At 39.6% G+C, this 21,919-nt stretch overlaps 1 protein-coding gene across 4 annotated transcripts in view; it reads right to left on the reverse strand.

The window, feature by feature from the left end:
• Positions 1 to 7,335: 7,335 nt before the first annotated feature.
• CDKL2 (cyclin dependent kinase like 2) overlaps positions 7,336 to 21,919 on the reverse strand; it is a 41,495-nt gene continuing 26,911 nt past the window's right edge. For 2 of the 4 annotated variants that reach the window (XM_072117230.1, XM_072117222.1), the window contains exons 6-13: positions 21,687 to 21,826; positions 18,918 to 19,006; positions 18,091 to 18,214; positions 16,164 to 16,462; positions 15,180 to 15,270; positions 14,064 to 14,199; positions 10,323 to 10,429; positions 7,337 to 8,956 (exon numbers count right to left, since the gene is read on the reverse strand). In XM_072117230.1, the coding sequence (XP_071973331.1) occupies positions 8,885 to 8,956; positions 10,323 to 10,429; positions 14,064 to 14,199; positions 15,180 to 15,270; positions 16,164 to 16,462; positions 18,091 to 18,214; positions 18,918 to 19,006; positions 21,687 to 21,826 (1,058 nt within the window). In that variant the 3' untranslated portion in view covers positions 7,337 to 8,884. Of the gene's footprint in view, positions 8,957 to 10,322; positions 10,430 to 14,063; positions 14,200 to 15,179; positions 15,271 to 16,163; positions 16,463 to 18,090; positions 18,215 to 18,917; positions 19,007 to 21,686; positions 21,827 to 21,919 lie in introns of all 4 variants that reach the window. The other 2 variants (XR_011848949.1, XM_072117242.1) reach the window with 2 other exon arrangements.

A 21,919-nucleotide genomic window follows, 5' to 3' on the forward strand; every position in this document is an offset into this window, starting at 1 on the left:
CATTATAAATATCAGAAAAAAATAGCTGCTGCACTATTATTTCATCTCTTAGCTGTATGACACATTTGAATAAAGCAGCAGTCATGCTTGAGTCTCTGAAACTGATGAACTCAACTGAGTGCTGTATTTGTCAGAATTTCTTGTGACTGGTGGGGGCCCTAGTGGTGGCAAATCCACAGATAAGTTATCCTAAGTGTCAGATTTGGGACAACCCAGATAAGTTTTATGCTGGAGGAACGCTCACCATTGTTACAGCCCACTTTTGACCTATTGTACCTATTAGTAGTGATGCAACCTATTTATAATTATGTACAAAAGTACAAAATACATAGTTGTGGCACTAATGGAAGGTTCCCACGTGTGTTTGTTTAACTAAACACAATACATAGAAGTGATGATAAAATAGTATAACTTTGGTAAAAGTCGCAACATACATAATTATTAAGGATGCAGGGCACTTGCACCCTTATTAGTAAATAAATAATTGGTTAAAACACATTAGAACATAATGGCCATGAGAACTAACACATAGGAACAGCTGTGCAGTTATAATGGTTTGTAGCAATGGTGGATAGAGCCTGCACCAATGTATCACGCACAGATGTGTTGCAATCCCTGAATAAATTCAATATCCACATTCGTCTAACAGCTGAATGAACAAATTCTTAGGTATAGTCTTTAGTAACAAAGTCTTTGATGATGTAAGTGAAAGTAAATTCGAGTAGTTCCTTAGATAGTTGTTGTATAAATATAAAACAAAGAAATCACCTACATTTAAAAGATGCACTTGAGGAATGAGTTTGAACACTATTCTGGCGTCCCGAATGTGTATCAGGTTCCACTCATGCGCTGTACAGTGTTTTTTTTTTAAAGGGCTTTATTGGGGACACAGCACCAAATTACTAGAAATGCATCAAAAAGATATCACAAGATACACTTTACATATGTACAATGTAGACGCAATTTCTTTTGTGTTTACAATAGCAAATGGTTCCCCTGAGTAATTCCTTCTACTGGATATATATGGAGGATGCAAACAGTGCATCCCTTGGATAACAAACATTGCGAAAAACAATTAACAACTAATCCAGTGCATGTCTCTTTTTTTCTTTCTTTACGATCTCAATGTCAGGCCTAATTCATGTCATATCTCTACACTTGAGGTTGTATCATGGCAAAATGATTTGCGATCAGGTGACCCTAAGTATTCCAAGAGTAACTTTTAAATCTTCAGTAAGGTGTTTTGGAAGTTGGAAATTTCTTCTCTGGTGAGATGCCTTTCAATAAACATTCTCCACTTCCTAAAAAATGACTTTGCTTTTATTTCACCTCTCTTAACTGCCTCCTGTCTATCAACATGCAGATAGTGGGTGACTTGCTGGTTAACCTCAGTCAATGTGGGTAGTGTGGCCTCTAACCAGTGGTTTAGAATGCTCCTTTTTGCAATAAGCAGTGTGATATGAGTGATCGGCCTAAAATATAGTGTGAACTCACCTGTGCTAGGTGAATGAAATAGCATTGACATAGGCGTGAGATGTATTAGATCCCCATATGTATCTTGTAGAAATGTTTGCACTTGCTTCCAGTAGACTTGGACTTTCGGACACGTCCAAGTGGAGTGGAACAAATCTGCTCCTTACAATGCACATTTTGGCCACTTCGTTATTCTATTAGGTCGAAGCGGGTTAGGGGTGGAAAATTAAATGCATATATTGCTGAATGTATTAATTTGTAGTGTGTTTCCCTCCATCGCTCACTAAGTATCCATCTCTTCACTAAATTCCTTCCTGACAATAATCTGTCTGGAGTGTTTTGGATTCTAAGGTTTTTTTCCCAATACGTTAATGACATGGGAGCATGGGTGGAATATCCTCTTCAGCGCAGGATCATATATAGGTCTTGTAGGATGCTATCAAATGTGTTACTTGTCATTTCTCCCGCTAGGTTAGCTAACCAATGACTAACAAAAGACCTAATCTGCACGTATGGGAACTCCTGATTGGGTGGCAAATTATATATTTGTGTGACTTCTTTGAGCGTCAATAGTCTTGTATCTGTGCTAAATAGTTTACTAGATATGCCTGCTGTGAACTCTGGGTGACATCATATAGCGTATGTTTAGAAATTAGATGAGAGAGCTGGGACTTTTTCTGCACTTTCTTCCATGACATTGCAGTGTCGCGAAGGAGCACTGATTACTTTGCTCTCTGGGGCTTTTTTGTAAATGATGTATGTAGTATTGCAGCTAGGTTATATGGACCTAAACTAGCTTCCTCTAGTCTGGTAATGGGGAAATGTTCTGTCTGAAATTATAGTCACTTAAATCCGGAAAGTTCAACCCCCCTACACTTTTGTCTTGGGATAGTTTTGCTAAAGAAATTCTTGCTTTCCTGCCTTACCACAGGAACCGAATGAACTCTTTTTGCAATAGTGCGATATCTCGGCTTTTGAGAAGAAGGGAAAGGGTTCGTAACGGATACAACAGCTTGGAAAACCTCATCATTTTTAGTAAATGCACTGGTCCCATAAGGTTAAGTGGTAGGTTTTCCCATCTTTCCAGATAAGTATCTATCTTTTTGATCAAGGGGTCATAGTTTAGTGTATAGAGTGACTCTGGGGATTTTCCAACCTTGATCCTGTCAGGGCTGGGAGTCTGTGGACCCTCTGAACCACAGCGGGAGATGGTACTAGCCGACACCTGGGACCGGAGTCTAAGTGGCACCTGGTTTTCACCAGAGCCCGCCCCAAAGCAGGATGGTCTTGCTGCGGCAGGGTGCCACCAGGTTGTTCCACAGGTATGACTAGCCTGCGGTGATAGTAAGGTAGTAATGCAGGAGACAGCAGGAGAACAGCACAGGAAGGCACAGTAGGACTCACGTCAGGAAACACAGGAGCTGGCACACGGATCAGGAACACAGCAAGAGACTGGTACCCAGATCAGGAACACAGCAATGGACTGGCACATGGATCAGGACTGGCACACGGGACAGCAGGATGCACAGGAATGCAGGATACACAGGAACGCTTGATACACAGGAATGCAGAGGAGGCAGCGCAGATGGGCACTTGTGCACCTGCAAGCCAGGGTATGGGTCGGGGGGGGGGGGGTGCCTGTGACAGATCCCTAGATATGTAATGTTACTAGTAGCTTTCTTCACTCCTATGCCTTGCAGCGACACTATTTCCCTGGGTTTTAGGGGGTCTAAGCTAAGCAGTTCACATTTAGATGGGTTTATTTTGAAGATCGATAGTGTTCCAAACTCTTCCACTAAACGGTATACCTTTGGAACAGTATCGGAAGGAACTAGGATGTCGTCGGCAAACAAAGCCGTCTTGATGCCACTTGATCCTATGAGGATACCCAGCCCCACCGAGGAATCCAACAGTTTTCTTGCACAATGCTCCAGAGCCAGGTTAAACAGCAGTGGTGACAGCAGGCAGCCTGGCACATTCTCCTGCCCAATGTAAAAGGTGTTGAGCGGTTTCCTGGGGTATATATTACCGCTTGGGGATTTGTATGTAGGGTGTTAACAAACAACCTGAACGGCCCGCTAAAACCAAACCTATCCATTACCTGGTTTATCCATCGCCAACGGACGTTATCAAACACCTTTTCCGCATCTAGCACCAAAAGCGCCCTTGTTCCTGATGGTACTACTTTGGCTTTGTCTAATACCGCTAGAACTTTCCTCAAATTTGTAACTGCCGCACGTCCATTTATGAAACCCACTTGTGACTGTCTATCTATCTATAATGAAGTCATGATATGCAACAAGCGGTTAGCTATGAGTTTTGCTATTAATTTGTGATCTTGGTGAATCAACGAGATGGGACGGTAGAATTCTGGTTTGAGTGGGTCCCTCTCTGATTTAGGCAGTAATTTTATGCATGCCACATTTGAGTTCAGCGTTAAGGCTTCTCTTTTAAGGAGAGCATTAAAATATGCTGCTAAGGGAGCAGATATTGGATTTCTCATAATTTTATAAAATTCGATGGGGTATGTGCCAGGGCCTGGCTCTTTTCCTGGCTCCTAATTCTTTGATAGTTGCCCCCACTTCCTCTTCTGTAATGTCAGCGTTCAATGTCTCCAATTGTTCCTGTGTGACTATTGGGAGGTCTATAGAATTCAAATATTCATTCGCCTCTCTGTCAGTATTCGGGTCTGAGTCCGAATAAAGTGACTTATAAACCGCTTGAAAGACGTTTACTATTTTTCGAGGTGAATTGAGAACGTTCCCCACATTGTCTTGGATACAATACAGGCAGTCCCCGGGTTACATACAAGATAGGGTCTGTAGGTTTGTTCTTAAGTTGAGTTTGTATGTAAGTCGGAACTGTATATTTTATCATTGTAATCCCAGCCAGAACTTTTTTGGTCTCTGTGACAATTGGATTTTAAAAATGTTGGGTTGTCATGAGAATCAGGATTAACACTAAAGCTTCATTACAGACACATTTAATAACTGCTTCAGCTGATCATTGTAGCCTGGGACTAAAGTACAATAAATTACCAATATCCAGAGGTCCGTTTGTAACTATGGGTCATATGTAAGTCGAGTTTTCTTAAGTAGGGGACCGCCTGTATATATGAGCTGTTTGCCGTTGCCGCCTGGCTAGGTTGGCCAATAACCTTCATGATTTGTTGCCAAATTTAAATAATTCGGCATCAAAAAGACTTCTATGAAACTGTTCCTTTTGCTCTAAAGCTTTTTCGTGCATTAGTTTGGCTTCCTTCCATTCCTTTCGTGTGTGTTCATTGGACTGGTGTAAGTATTTTATATATGCCGTTTGGAGCCCCTGACTAATCTGCCTGTATCTCTCTTTCACTGTTCTTTTAAGGTTCCCCACATAATGTCTTGTTTTACCTCTCAAGTCCATTTTAGCCGCGTCCCAGTACAGCGCCGGGTTAGTTTGTGAGGAATAGCTTTGAAACTAGTATTCAGTTCACCATCCTCTTAGTTGTTGAATAAATTGGTCATCTTTTGCTAGGAACGTAGGGAACCTCCAAACATAATCTACTCCCTTAATATGATTCTCAGCTACATTCACAGTCAATGGTGCATGGTCCGAAATTACAAGCTATTCAATGCCAGCTTCTATAATTTTGTGGACCCAAGACCTGCTGACTAACACATAGTCCAAGCGTGACCACGTGCGATGCTTCTCTGAGTGGAATGTATACTCTCTCCCATCTGGATGCGAGTGTCTCCAGACATCTGTCCGACTATAGTCGCTAGCTGTTAAAAAAAGGTCTGTATTTTGGTCTGATGTGGCTTGTCTCAGTTGTCCAGATCTATCCAAGTACGGTTGCATGACCTGATTAAGGTCACCAGCCACCATTTTGTTTGGGTTGGGGTCTCTGGCAAGCAGACTTTCTAATTTCCTGTAAAATGGATGTTGGTCATGGTTAGAAGCATATACATTATACAGACTCAAGTCACCTGCGGGAGTTTCTAAATTGACATGAAGAATTCGCCCCTCTGAGTCTGAGCTGTGGGATATAATTTTGACCCATGAGTTTTTGCTAATTAAGAGTAGAGCTCCTCCCCTTCTGCTCGAATTTGCGACTCCGACGTCTGTGGCAACCCATTTTTTTTGCATTAGCTTTGTTTCTGCCTGTTCTAAATGGGACTCTTGTATTAAAGCTATGCCAGCTTTACGTTTTTTCAAGTGTGTTAAGACCAATGATCTCTTCTGAGGGGTCCAGAGATCCTTAACATTCCATGAAATGATCCTAAATACAACTCATAGTATTGATTTGTCGCCAAGATATGAGTTTTTTAGGACTGGCCTCTAAAACTGATACTGAGACCTCTGTTCGATTATTGAGAGCATGTACATGGTAAACAATAAGCCCATAAATTCTAACTAAATATTTGGTATAATACATATGAACAGGCAAACTACTGCATCTCCCGCACCATGGAATTCTCATAGGTGACTTCCCTTTATGTCCAGAATGTATAGAGCCCATAGCTCCTAGCCCTATGTTCCAGGTAAAATTCCTCTACTGTCAACCAGCGATCACTGGCGCGGAGCTATTTCCAGGAAAAAATAAATAATAAAAGTCTGTAAAGGTAAGGCCGCATGGCTAAGATTCACCACGACCACGCCCCAATACATAAAACTTTTATATATAACATTTACTCACGATACGTCCCATGAAGTCCTGCTTTACGTAGGTCAATCCAGGCAAACAGCTCCTTATAGAATAAGAGAATAACGTCCAAGGAGAATAACCTCCCCAAAGCCGATTCTGCCTCTTTCGGGACGTCAAAGGTGCGTGTGGAACCATCTGGGTGGGTAACTCTCAAAAGAGCCGGATATATCAGTTAAATTTCCACTTCTGTTTATAAAGTTCTGTACCCAGTCCACTAAACGCTCAGCACTTTATGGCGAGTTCAGTCAATAAATCGGGAAAGAGTTCAGCGAGTAGTCAGAAAAGATTAGAATTTTGGCTCCCTCTATCTCTACCGGCTCCTTGCGTCATCTATACGCTCTCAGGATTTGTTGATTGTCTCCATAATTCAGGTATTTTGCAATGACCTGCCTGGGGTGCTCCCTCATCCTTGATGGTTGCATAGATGGGTTGCGAGCAGGCCTAGGCGGAACAATCCAGTGAGCTCTTTCTACCAGTCTTGGGTTGTCTATGCCCAAAAGCCGCAGCAATGTGCTAGCGATTACTTTATGCAACGCCGCTCCAGTTATGACTTCAGGTAGGCCCACCAAGCGGAGGTTGCTTCGCCTTGACCTGTGTCAAGCGAGGATATTCACTGCTCTGTGCCTTCAATCCTGTCTGTGTTGGTTTTTATTTCATTTTGCAGCATTCTAAGTGAGTCTGCTATTGCTGCAGCCACAGCCTCTTGTATATTAGGGACCATTCTCCGTACCACCTCCTTTGCCAGGCACTTATAATTGATTTGCGGCTACCGGCTAGTGTGTGAGCTGGTGTCTGTCTCACCACCTTCTTCCTCCGTCAGATCCTCACTCCTCTCTGCTGCACATTGCGTGTCACTGCACTCGCACTGCCCGAGGGATCACCAGGCTCACTCTGCCTGTCTTCCTTCTATTCTCCGATCACAGGAGCCGGTAAGTGCGATAAGCACAAGGATTTGCTGCGTGTGTGCGGCGGGGGGAGTGACTTCAGGGCGTAGCGCTTTGGAGCTCCGCTCTCCCCTGTCTCACATGCTGGGCCAGAACCAGAAGTCCTGATAACCATTCTAAATACATTTGTTTTTATGTCAAAGTGATAACGTTTTACTTATACGTGAGTATATGGAAAGAAGTATTGGTGCGCAATACTAAAGAAAAAACCCAGAAGCTAGGACAATGATAAAAGACTTCCAATCCTCTGTACTGCAACTTTCTTTATAATAAAGCAGAATCACTTTATTGGCATAAATTGTACAGTTGACAAGCATAAGGAAGATAATGTTTCTTATGACTGCATTAAATACCATTGTTCTATAGAGAATAGTTATTGACATTTAATAACTGTACTGGTTATTAAACCATGGGGACGAGGCTCCATATTATAATGAAACATATTAGCTCCAATCTTCCTCTTTTTATTCAGTATTTTGCTGTAATCATGAAATATACAAAACAATCTTAATATTACTTTTTTATTGTTGCATGATAGAAGGCTGGGATCACACAGAGGAATTTGTCATGGAAAAGGCCACCTAAAAATCCACTCAGGCTCCCATTAATTTCAGTGCAAATATTTTTCAGAGGATATTTTTCTCCTATTTTAATGTGGATTCTTGTGAAGCTGCTATTAATGAAAAGAGGCTCAAAATCCTCTTCTGAAGTCTCCACCAACTTTTGCTCTCCCATTTTGATATACTCTAAGGTTCACATGGGCTTCCTGATTTTGGTCGGTGTGCCATGTAATTTAATAGAATTTTACAACCAGGATGAAGTATTGTAAACAAGCACATTGACATGCATGTGTGTCCCCTCCTATTGTTTTTATGAAAAAAGGCTTCAAAAATTATGCAAATGACCAGCTATGGATCCCAGGGCAGGAGGCCCTCAGACTCATTTGCATAATTATTGAAGCCTTTGTTTTGTAAAAACAAGGGCATAAGAAGGTAAACGAAGAGCGGATCCTGACAAAGGTGGCATCGTATGTCAGTGTGCTTGGTTTACAATGCATCATGATGGTAGATGTCCTTTAAGCAGAATCTGCACAGTGTTTTTCTGTGCCAGCGGACAAATCCATTCACAGAAAAAAGGAGCATTTTCATTACAGTTCCTGATAACTTCAATTATATCTGTACACTGACAGTACCTGACTGTGTGTATCTAACCTCTTTGGCAAGGGTAATGGAACTCAATTTTCAATTTATTCATGAATTTTTAACAATAGTAACATAGGAATAAGGCAACACATACGCAGGATGCTCCATAATCATTCCATGGCGAATTTACTGAAACAGACCTGTGAAGAAAAATGACTATGCTTTTCATTGGTAAAACCACTTAATCCAAAAATCTGTCAAGGTTCCATGATTTTCTAGAGTTGATTACACATGCTGCATTCTCGAATGAGGAAATATACTGAAATGATACGTAAATATCAAATGCCACCTTACAAAGGGCATAGATCTAGTATATAGACCAGTCCTGTTTAATGCTGTCCCATATCCAGAGCGGTAAGGCTATACTGAACAAAGCATGTGTTATCCAGTCATTAGCTTTATGCAGTGCTTAGGAGCACAGGTTTTATACAGCAATTTACTGTATTGTCATGAATGCAAATTGCAACACTGTGTCCTAGATAAGGCCCTAAGCCGATCCTGGTCGCAAGTCTTCACTTAGTCATGTTGCATGTTTAAAAGACATGTCACATCCTTGTATCTTCTTTTATATTGTTCTGTTAATGTTCCACTGGAGGAAAATTTGCTTCTGAGACGTCAATAGGTTCTTGTATTGAACTTTCGATAAACTGCTAAAAATAGTAATGAAAAAGGTTAGGGTACAAATTTATTATTAATATATTAATAATATTTTTTAAATTTATTTTATAAAGAGAGTGATGAGAAATACTTATTAACTTATTCTAAAGCATAAAATGCAAACTACACTAGACTCCAATGGAAGAAAGGACTCCACTGCCAATGGAAGGAAGCGACTGTTTGTTCACCCTGTGCTTTCAATTCCTTCCTTTATAAGTCCAAAATGTACTGATAAATTACTGTATATACTTGAGTATAAGATGACACCAGTATAGGCCGAGGCACCTAATTTTACCACGAAAAACTGGGAAAACATATTGATTTCAGTATAAGCCTAGGTTTTAAAATACAGAAGCTACTATTTAATAACATGTTGAGAATGACTCCACTTATTAATAAATGTCCAGCAGATGCCCCCTGTCACTAATAAAATGTCCAGCAGAAGAATCCCCTCAGTATTAAAATGTCAACAAAGAAATACCCTGCAGCCATAACCCCATAATAATTAAATTCCCTGCACCCATGGCACCCTAATAATAAAATGCCCGGCAGCCATGGCCTCATAATAATGAAATGCCTGGCAGCCATGGATCCCTCAAAAATTAAATGCCCTCCAGCCATGACACCCTCAATAATGAAATGAACTGCAGCCACGGGCCCCTCAAAAATGAAATGCCCTGCAGCCATTAGCCCCTCAATAATAAAAGGCCTGCAGCCATGGGCCCCTCAATAATGAAACTCCCTGCAGCCATTACCCCCTTTGTAATAAAATCCCCTGCAGCCATGGCCCCCTCAATAATGAAATGCCCTGCAGCGATGTGGCATTGTTACTATGATGGGCACCAACTCATGGAATCAGAGTGGCAAAGAATGGCAAGTAAAGGCACACACCTTCAGTCCCAGGCTGCAATAATTATCTGTGAGGTGTCTGTAATGCATTTTTATTGATAATCCTTATTCCCATAACAGCACAAAATTTTGAAAATCCAATTGTTACTGGTACAAAAAGAAATTTTGTCTGGAGCTACAATTATAAAACATATATCCTCCAACTTGCATACAAATTCCACTTCTTAAGTACAAACCTAAAGAACCATGTACATAATTGTATAACCTGCGGACTGCCTGTATAGGGCGTTTTTGGCCCCTTCATTCTTATGATAACTGGAGGTCTTAATAGTTAAACCCTGAATGCCATCACTGTAAGAAACAATCATACCTCGTTATTAAAAAGGCAAACTAATATGCCATATTTTATTTAAATTTTTTTTTTTTTTATTTCAACAACCACAAAAGAATGCTACATGGTTTTCTTTCCGTTCTCTCTGTAGATTCTTGGAGTTTATAAGTTTATCTTACCAGCGGCAAGGCTGTGCTTGTGTTATGCAGATCAATCATAGCAAGAGAAGGGATACGAGACTCTGGTATTGTCCTGTTTTCTTTCTTTACCATTTTTGAATTACGAACTAGAAGAAAAAAGGAAATTGTCTGACATCACAGAAATACTTTAGTAATAATAAGTGTAGGCTGCAGGTAGAAAACTCCCAATGTATGGGATGTAAAGATTCTTTGTTTTAATGAAGTAAATACAAAGTTATTACATATTTTCACCTCATTGGAGCTGCATGTAGAATCAAGCTTTACTTTGCACATACCTGAAGGGAATACTTGTTAATGAATGATCTTTATTAGTTGCATGGAGGAATTATTCCCCACATAACACTAATAACCCCCAGGAGATCCACAATACACAAACAACAGAGGCATCCAGTGGCTAGATATCCGGTTCCTTAATTAAACAACCTCTAAAAACTTTCAAACAAGGAAAATGTTAGTTTAAGCTTCATGTATACTTGAGTTTTTTCTTATCAGATTTGCTGATCCTTGATAGTCTAAATGGCAATTCAGAGATTTCATTGTTATAACAATATGCTAAAAGTAGCCAAATGGCTGCAGTGTGGCAAACAATGTCAAGGTCACCATAGAAGTGATAGTTTTGTATATCAACTCATATAACATATTATATATAATTTTAACCATTTACTACTTTCTTCTATTACATCATGGAAGTGGTCCAACAGATTTACCAGGATTAATAGAAAATCTACCACCGTACGGCGGGCATACATCGTGTGGATGTAGTCTTACCCAAGTGTTTTTCATTTTTTTTTTTCCATGAGATTTTGTACTTCAAGTTAGTGGGAAATTTTGGTTGATATATTTTGAATTTATTTATGAAAAAAGATGAATTTGGTAAACATTTTGAAAAAATTTGCTATTTTCAAACTTTAAAATATTCTGTTTTTCAAACTGATAGTCTTACTACACAAATAAGTTACAACATTTACCATATCTCAGCTTTGTGTTGGAGTCATTTTAAAAGTGTATTTTTGTTTTTTTACAACGCTAGAAAGATCACAAATCGAACAACATTCTCTCAAATTTTTAAGAAAATTTTAGAATCAATTATTTTAGGGAGCATTTCATTTCTATAGCTGTTTTGGAAGTTCTGTTAATAGAAACCCTCCACAAATCACCCCATTCTATTAACTTCACCCCTCAAACTATTTAAAACAGCAGGTAGGAAGTTTGTTAATTCAAACAAAATGAAGGTGTGATTTGGAATTCACTATCATTTATCATTAATACATTCAATTATACACAAAATTTACCCACAAAACTGAATAAAAGTAGAAAATGCATCTAAGGATATAATGTGAAGTTTTTCCGAGTAAGAGGACACCCCACATGTGGATGTAACCAGCTGTCAGGGCACATGGCGAAGCGCGGAGGGGAAGGAGCCTTTGAGCTTTTGTAGGGCAGTATAGTATTCAGGTGCCATGACGTGTTTGTAGAGCACCTGAGGCCATGTTCACACGTGGCATTTGGGTTGTGTTTTGAAACACAATCCAAAGGCTCTACCTGCAATCGCATCTTGAGGTAAAACTGCATTTACTTTGTGTTTCCAACACGTTAAATAAACGCAATGTTACCCAAATATCTGTGATTATCAGTTGAGCCTTTGGATTGCGTTTCTAAATGCAACCAAAATGCCACATGTGAACGTGGCCTCAGTTACCTTTATCCCTGAGAATTTGTACACTTTTTATCATGTGGTATAGGGGGCATTTTAACCCCTTGTCCCTGATGGGCTTTTTCCATTTTACTTTCTATTTATCGCTTCCCACTTTCAAATATTAATAACTTTTTAATTTTTCTGTGTACAGAGCTGTGTGATGTTTTCTGCGTTACAAACTGTACTTCCTAGTGATGGTATTTTATATTCCATGCTGTGTGCTGGGAAATGATAATATAATTCAATATGCGGTAATATTGAAGAACCCCGCATTTGCGCCATTTTCTTGTGGGCTCTGTTTTTATGTCTTTCACTGTACACTCCAAATAGCATCTCTAATATTTTCTTTGGTTTGGTACGATCACAGGGATAACAAATTTATATAGGTTTTATTAGGTGTTAATAGATTTGACCAAAAATCAAAACTTTTTGTACCCCCATTACCATATTCTTGCTTTAATAACTTTTTCATACTTAATAATAATAATAATAATAATTCTTTATTTATATAGCGCACACAGACTACGCAGCGCTGCACAAGCATGACAAATTGGTCATACTTAGAAGTATGGAGTTGTCTAAGGTGTATTTTTTTCCAGGGCGAGCTGACGTTTTTTATTGCTACCATTTTTGGGACTATGTGATCTTTAGATCAGTTTTTATTATATTTTTTAGCAAAAAGTCCCATTGTGGAGCAGCACTGCGAGTGTAATGGATCAAGTCCAATGGTGGGTGCATGCCTCCAACAAACCTGATCCACCGGTTTGTAAGGTGCAACGTTTCAGCTCATCCATAGAGCCAAGCTTGATAATGGCTCTATGGATGAGCTGAAACGTTGCACCTTATTTTGCCATGGGTGAATAAAGATCACCTTTATACTTACTGGAGTGCTGCCTCATTGCATTTTTTATGTGTTGTGAAAGGGCAAAAAAGTGGTTATTTGGACATTCGAGTGCATTTTTCAGTTACATGGTTCACCATCGGGAATAACCGTTTTTTATATTCTTATAGACTGAGACTTTTGAGACTCATAATGTTGTGTTTTTTTAAACTTTTTTCCACTTTTTTGAATTTTTTGTTTTATATGTGTTAGGGGCTTTTGGGACATTGTAATGAATTTTATTTTTATTTTTTGTACTTTTTTTTGTTTTTACAATACCATCATATGATCACTAGTTCATACTAATGCACTGCAATAACCATGTATTGCAGTGCATTAGAAGTGTCAGCCTATGTATCTGCATAGGTTGACAGGCATCTACTTTGTCCAGCCAGGGGCATATGCGATCTGCCCAAGCCCCTCCCTGTTGCAATTGAATTATATTTCTAAAGGCAATTCAAACGTCACATGTGAATGGAGCCTATAGGATTTTCTGGGCCTAGCTCAGATTTTGTGTCATGTTGCAGTTAAAACTATTTTTCCACATTGCTATCAGTAGTTTTAAGGTGCAGTTCATGTCTTTTACCTGTTTGAGTACATTCAGACGCCCATATGGGGACCCATAGACGGCAATGGCGGCCTGGCGGCGGTACAGTAACACACATGTGTGGCACCGTTCTGCACCGCACAACGGGAAAAGATAGAGCCTGCGGGTGTGCGCCGCTGTTTCCTATGGAGGGGCCACCTCCTCCTCTCCAGCGAAGGCGGTATGCCCGCACGGCAGGCACACCGCCATGTGAATGCACCTTTAAGCTAACAAAATAGACCTATAGTTACTGCTTTAATTCTGTTTAGAAGTGTAATCAAAGTTCAAGGGGGCATGCCACAGCCTGATAACATATAGGTTTCTATGTTTGCTATTGGTAACCTGCACTTTTATTTAAACAATACAAGACGCTGGGTACCGATAACAAGCGTTTCCATAGAAACACATATGCGATTGGGCCACAGCATGCCCCCGTACTCCTTGATTCCCCTTCTAATCTGACCACATCAAAACTGATTGTGATGCAGTTTTAGCTGAACGCGTGAACCCTCAATCAGAATGGAAATCTTTAAGGAAACATGACAATCAAGTACTCACCACTGTAAAGAGTGCTAACATCTGTGCTCTTCAATTCGGGCAAGTGTCCGTAGCTGAGCTCTGGTAGTCTCATGTCAGCTCTTGAGAACTCCCACTTTTTCTTGTTCAGTTGAAGAGGACTCTTGTCATTGCCAATCTGCATTGAAATGTGCTTTAAGTACTTGTAATGTAACATTTATGCAAAACCATTCATTTAAACAGGGTAATATACCCCTTACATATATTGTAGCCTTCCAAGTATATGCTGGGCATCCTGAGGGTAAAATCAAGATCTGAACTTTAAAGCGAACTTCAAAGCAGAGTAATGGATGCTGTGCATGCCACTGCATATAACAAAGAACCTGACTCAATACTGTTTTCTGCCAGGCCAAATTGCTCATCATTGTGGGGGCTTGGTGTCCTGAGGATAGGCCATCAATAAAAAATAATGGACAACAGCTTTAACAGTGATCAGTTTTATGTAAGTTTGGGCACAGCAAATATACTGATAATGTATAGGGGACATGTTTTCAGGAAAAACCCTAAAAGAAATCTATCATGAAGCCTGGATAAACCAAGGACACCTACTCATAGACCCAGGCACTGTAATTGTGATAATCTTCTGATATTTTCTGCCTCCTTCTATCTAAAATGAACTTTAAAAATTATGCTATTCAGCCTGAAAGGCTACAGGGAGGTTCCCAGAGCCCCTCCATGCTGCAGATTCACAGGATGTCTCCCTCTCCCCCTCTGTTCCCTCAGCACTTTCCCCTCTCTCTATCTCACTGCAGCACAGGAAGTTACATCACACAGAGGGAGGGGGAAGTCCTCCTTGCACACTGTAACAGCCTGTGAATCTGCAGCACTTGTTGCGGCAATCATTTACATACGCAATGGGGTTAAGCTCCTTTTTGCAGCCGTTGAATTGCTTTTCAAAACACTGCATGCAGATGCTATATGTCTACTGCTTGTGTTAAATCTATTAAGAGACTTCCTTTAAGAATTAGTTTGCTTTTCTCTTCAATATAACAGTTCAAACCTGTGTTCATTGGCCCTGACCTAAGTACCAAAATCATTCGTTTTTTATGTAAAATACAACATATACTTTTAATTTGTGGATAAGAAACATAAACTTACCAGTGTTGTAACGTTTGTATTGTAACCAGGGGAGGGCTTCCCTCCATTTTTTTTTAAAGAACTGACAAACATCTTTCCCCTTTCTTCGCCCCTTTAAGTAAATATAAAAACATACATATTACATACTAGTAAACTAGTAATAAACATAACATCAGCGTTCAATCAAGACAGAGGACATTAACTGTCTCTAGTACAACTACTAGCATTATTGCCTTGTAGTAAAGCAATTGTATGCCCCCTATTATATACATTCCAAAGCAGATTTTCTTAAAAAACTCTGTTTCTCTCTCTGTGCAGTTATATTGTTATATAAGCTAGATATGTATGAATAAATGGACAACTGGGTGTGAGCAGTTGTTGGGTCTGTCTGATCAGAGTTGACAGAACCAATAATACATCTATTGACACTGGGAAAATAATTCACTTAACTTACACCATTCATTCTTCAAGTAACTTGTTATATTTTGATTCCTAATCTCCAGAACAGCACAGCACGCGCAATGTTAGTTTATAAAGGGATGCCCAACATTTGCAGAGAAATGGTGATGTCTAATTCTTTTAGTAATACACCTAGTAACTTGGAGGTCGTTCTCAGTACGTTGTAGTAGAAAGGGAGAGATCCGAAATAGCATATTGAGTAATGATATGCTAACTAGGAAGCAACAGCTTGGCTCCACCCATCTGACACAAGAGATCTACAAATTACATTGATTACTTAGGATTAGTGGGGGATAGAAGAAACATTATAGATCATGGTCTAGTCAAGAACTCATTCAGAACTCAATAGTTGCACTATGTGAAGGTGGTAAAAGGTCCTTATAGTATACTGTATTCATTGCTGCAAATTACAGTATATAATTGGATACCCCCACTAAGATGAAAAACTCTAATCCTATTTCTTAAAATGTAACATTAAATGTTCTATTACAGTATAGTAGTCTATAGAGCTGCTCAGGGGAGGGTAAAAGTATCCTCTCACGTTACCTGAAGCTAACGTGGCTACAGACGGATGATGCATTGTTTGAGGATATTAGATGAGGAGAGATGGCAGTAAGGTTGTAACTAATTGGGGGAATTATGCTACATGGGCTTTTTTGATGATCCAGGCTGGTGCTTGATTCTTTCAATGTGACATAAGGCGATGTTCTGTTCTGATTGGATGCGTTAAATAAAGTGCTAGTGTTAGATGCCGTATCATTCTTCTCACTCCTATCAGTGTCCATTTTAATTATCTTGACTTTTAAAGGTTTTGCATCTTTTCCTTTAGCTTCTATGTTAAAGTCCTATAAGGAAAGCATGAAAATTGTATAAGATTAAACAGGTTCATAGAGATATTTTATCTGTTTCCTGTAACCTGCCATAAATGTGTAATTAATAAGTTTATAATGTACAGTACAGTAGCCTTAAAAACGGCGCTAGGAGCAGCTTACAGACGCAGCAGTGTTACACTGCAAGCTTTATGGGAAACCTCCGATAACGCTAGCAGACACTGCCTCTATGTACACTAGAAACGCCGGGCCGCTCTCAAAGTGGTCCAGCGTATTATGAGGGGGCTGGATTTGTGGCGGTGGCTGTCGCACGACTTCGCAGTCAACACCGAACTATGAAGTGGGCGGTGCAGCCCTTGGAAGAGGAAGTGCCTCAGACCGCCCCCTCATGAATACGCAGGACCGTTTTGAGAGTACATTGCGGCAGTGTCTTCTAGTATAATCGGAGGTTTCCCGTATAGCTAGCGGTGTAACACTGCAGGGACTGTTGTAGCACTAGGAGCTTCTTACTTTAGTAAGCAACTCCTAGTGCTGTTTTACAGGTGACAGGTCCTCCTTAACTATGCAACTGGCACCTTCTAACCTTACCATAACCCCTGCTGATCTTTTACAACTTGGACTGGAAAACTTCTATACCTACTTCTATACCATAAAAATGTATGAAAACGGTTGTATATACGTGTAGTATATAGTCCCATTCATTACAATGCGCAATACTGCCATTTATTTTAATGGCCATATTCTGCAATGTACATTACCATGAGCAAGACTAATAAAAAAAATATAGAGTGTATCCTATTTTCTCAAGTATTTCCGTTCTGTTCACCCCATAGAATTCTATGGGAAAGTAAAAATTACAGGCTGCATACGTGCTGCATACAGTTGTGCACCATATGCTGTATATATGTGCAGTGTCCAGGGAGACAAGAACCAGTGGGAGATGCATTCTATCAGCCAGCCAATAGTTAGCTAGCCATCATTTACCAGATCACCGTAATTTATACGGATACGGTACATATACAGTGACATGCGTGCTCATATAGGCGAGAAACGGCCCGTATTTATGGCCAAAATACAGCTTTATATACAGAACAGGAAAAAGCATGTGTTCTTGTGCATGAGGCCTTACTATGGTAAAGATCCCAAATACAAGAATGTATTGCTGTTTAATTTTATAGCAAGTTTTATATATTCGTTCTCTTCAAAAAAGATGTAATTTTATAAAGATTAAGATTGTCCATATCGATGTTCAAATAACTTGTGCAGGCGTTTGTAGCCATAGGGGGATATGGCATTGCGCCGGACATGTCCTATCTTTTAATGTGTATGGTGCTATAGGGTACCGCACGTGTGCGCCACCGTATCGCTTCGTGCTGTCATTGCCGCCTATGGGGGACATTTGTAGGCTGCAAGCTTGCGGCCGTTCATACGCCCCCTCCCCCGACCGTTGTGTGAATTCAGCCTAACAGCGAGCACAGTAGTTTTCGATTTATATGAAAAATCATTTTAATGAAAGCTAATTGTCCTTGTTTTGCTCTACAGATTATCTAAATTTATATAAAATGTGTAATTTTATAGTAAAATAAATATACATATGTTCAGATGTATGGTAAAAGGAATATACATGTGTTCAGATAGTTTACCTGTATGGCCAATGCTTTCTTCTCTCCTGGATAATCATCTTTTTTGCAGTTTTTGACTTTTCTGGGTGGTGATGGATTGTCTTTAGAAAGTTTCTGGACTTTGGAACTGACTTCCTGTGCAAACCTTTTAAGAATGACAGAATTGATGATTTCACCATGTGATCTGAAATGCATATCTTGAGTTTCCTGCTCCATTAATTTCAAATCTTACTGTTTTATTATGTATTTATTTTTAATAACCCATAATATTTGCATTATAAGATAATAAATGCCAAGTACCGAATAGTAAGGCAGCTGTGGCTAACAAGCAATGATTTACACTTGTAACACGGGGGATGGAATTAAAATCCCATTTACATTCTGTTGTATAATTCTCGCTTTGTCAATTGTTGTTTATGTGACTTAAAGTTACTACAGAAACTAGAATTTTTTGCCATCTTTTTTTAGATTTGCTCCAGATATCTAGAGGACTTTACAGCTTATACATTTCTTTCTCTACATGTTGTTTTCACTAGAATAAGAGCTGAGCTGCAGTACCCAACATGGCCACTATGTGGTGAACAGAGCTATCTTTAGTCTTTCCAGTCTTTGTTTCCAAATGAATTCAACAGCCAACATGTATGTGCCATGCTAATGGAAATACGAGAAGTGCCTGTGACTATCCATTCCATGTATCCAAAAAGTAAATCGGTGGAATTCTGGAAGCCTAATAAAATTATTGCCAGTCCCTGACATTTCTAAAGTTTCAGTAATAGTGGTATCTCAGTACATAGCCCCAATACATCATCCAGCCTCATTACTGTGATACCAATGGACTTCACACCCACCTCTCGGAGAAGCCATCCTTCCTGAACAGCTCGTGCTGCAGCAAAGTGGTACATGATGGCCTTTGGTCTGGATCAATTTGTAAACAGTTCTGGAAACAGAATCTGTGTTAATTGTTTAAATACTTTAACAAGACTTTACAAGTTTAATAAGATGCTAATTTGTATCCAGTATAAATTGTACCTTGTGAAAAGCAGGCTATTTTGAGAGGTTTAGTGAGGTTTGCAAGATTCACACGTAAACTTGCACATCATTTTCAACAATATGTCACATGTTTCCTGATGTGCTGTTTCTGGAATGAGTTACCTTACGTTTAACAAACACTATCTAACACAAATCTATCATCAAAATCAAGCATTTTTAATTATAGATCCAGATACTGTGACTGAAGTAATCTTCTTATATTTGTTATCCATGTCCTCCTTCCTTCAACTATTATAATTACGCTAATGAGTTTGAAGGGCTATTGGGGGGTTATCAGAACCCCTATGGCTTCAGCTTTGTAGGCTGTTACACTGTCTCTCCCTTCTGCCTGTAATCATACACAGATAGAAGGGAACAGCTCCTGCACAGTGTAATAGCCTGTGGAGCTACAGCATGGAGGGGTTCTGGTGAAACCCCCCACAGCCCTTCTGGAACGAAGGAGGCCATGGATAACAAATATAAGAAGATTACCACAGTTACAGTGCCTGGATTTATGAGTAAGGCCCCTTCCACACTAGCGTTGCATTTCACGTCAGGGTGCAATGCGTGAAAAACTGACGTTTTTGGCTGTGTTTTTGATCCATTTTTCCTTGGAGTCATTAGCGGTTTTGCGTTTTTCACGTGCGTGTTGTTCGCGTTTTTCTTGGGAGACTCGAGCATTTTTCAAAGAGACCATGGTTCGGGAATAAAATGTTTTATTTAATTGAAAAAGAATGTCTTCTGAATGTCTTCTGATAAGTTAGCAGATGTATGCAAACATCTACAATCTATTCTTCACTGTTCCGCACGTATATTATCTCCCGACAAGTTAGCAGATGTGAAGAACAGTGAAGAATAAAATAAAAACAGTGAACACAGGATCATTTAAGGATCATGCAAGCGCAGCAAGTGCAATGCGAGTGCAATGCGTTTTAAAGGATGGGTTGCTAGGTGACATGAATAAGAGTATTTCCCCTGCTCGAGATCGAGCATTTAATAAAAAAAACACAATGAACACTATATATGTGTGTGAAGAACACATTGCAGATGTTTCCATACATCTGCAATGTGTTCTTCACACATATATATTGTTCTTCACATGCTATTTTGTTCGCACCGTTACGCGCGTATCTCCCGACAACTAAGCAGATGTGCCGAACATCTGTAATCTATTCTTCACTGTGTTTTTCACTTAAATGATCCTGTGTTCACTGTTTTTATTCTATTCTTCACTGTTCTTCATTGTGTTTTTTTAATTAAATGCTCGATCTCGAGCAGGGGAAATACTCTTATTCATGTCACCTAGCAACCCATCCCTTTAAAACGTATTGCACTCGCATTGCACTTGCTGCGCTTGCACTTGCACTTGCATTGCACAATGATGCGTCTCTATAGACTTGAATGGGCGGGAAAAACGCACGTGAAACGCAAAAGTAGAGCATGCTGCCATTTTGACGTGCGTCAAAACAAACGCACGCATGCACGTGAAAAAAGACGCAAATGAGGAAAGGCCTATTGGAAACAATGGGACAAAGTGCAATGCAAGTTCCGCGTGTCAAAAGCAAGCACGCGTGAAAAACGCTAGTGTGGAAGGGGCCTAAGTGTCCCTGGTTTATTATGCTAGATTGTGTATGGTGGATGTCATTTAAATGTATACGTTTCTGCAAATGCTTTAGAATATCAAGGAGTATGCAATGAAGGTGATATAGTGATGTAGCTGGCTAGTCCCTCTCTATTCTTTTTCTAGGAACCATTCTTTATCGCTAATGCAATATATCATAATAAATATTGTCAACATAAGGCTCTGTTTACACTACTTTTGTGGCTTCTGTGTTGATCCACCTAAAGGATACCTTTGTCAACTATAATACACTACATTTTCATCGAGTTTTTATAGTTTGGGACAAGAATCACAAAGTCGTACCCAACTATAATGACTAAAAGGTTGTCAAAGAACTACTACATGAAAACTTCAGAAAATCTAAGTAAAAAACTTCTGCAGGCAACATGGATTGATGTATAGTTTTTTTTGGAAGAGTTTAACATTAAACCATTTATATCCTTGTTTTTTTAGTTTGAGACATCAAGGAGGGGTACTATTATATTATTACAAAGCTAATCACCTTCCAGATGATGTTTCTTACATGGCCCAGCATCACCCAGAAAATCAGGTTTGAAGTGAAATGTAAATTGGATATATAAAGTCATGGAGCATGGTAGCTCAGTACTAAAGTCAAGTTCTCCTCCCTAGTGATTGACAGTGATTATTATCCACCAAGCTTCATGAGGGCCAGTTAGTGATGTCTCTGGAGGCAGGGACATGAGTAACAGCAAAGGGGATGAATCTGAGGTGGGGAGAGCTTGGCTTCAGTGTGGAGGTCTCCGCCTCTGTGACTTTTTACAACCCATTTACATCTGACTTCAACGTTGATTTTCTTGTTGATGCCCCCATTCTGGGTCATGGAAGAAACATGATTAAGCTATACTGTGCACCAGAGAAGTCTTCTAGGGGTTGCGATGAGCTGGAACTTTTTTTGTATTTTTAAACTCAGATTATTATGCTGAAAATTATGAATGATAATAGTTACCTTGGCTAAATCTATGATAACAGGAGAGAGTTTAGGATATCTCTTCTCAAGTGGTTCAACTTCTTTAATCTCTGGCAAAGTTACCCCAGCAAACAGTGGATTCTTATAGAACAGCTCCTGCAGGCGTGGAGTCAGATTTCCTACAACAAATCATTATTGCTTTTAAAGATAGTACATTGTATTATAGCTCACATCACATTATCATTTAGCAGCCAAGGTCCATTGCTGGATAA

The sequence above is a fragment of the Engystomops pustulosus genome, chromosome 1, assembly GCF_040894005.1.
Source record: "Engystomops pustulosus chromosome 1, aEngPut4.maternal, whole genome shotgun sequence".
NCBI classification, from domain to species: domain Eukaryota; kingdom Metazoa; phylum Chordata; class Amphibia; order Anura; family Leptodactylidae; genus Engystomops; species Engystomops pustulosus.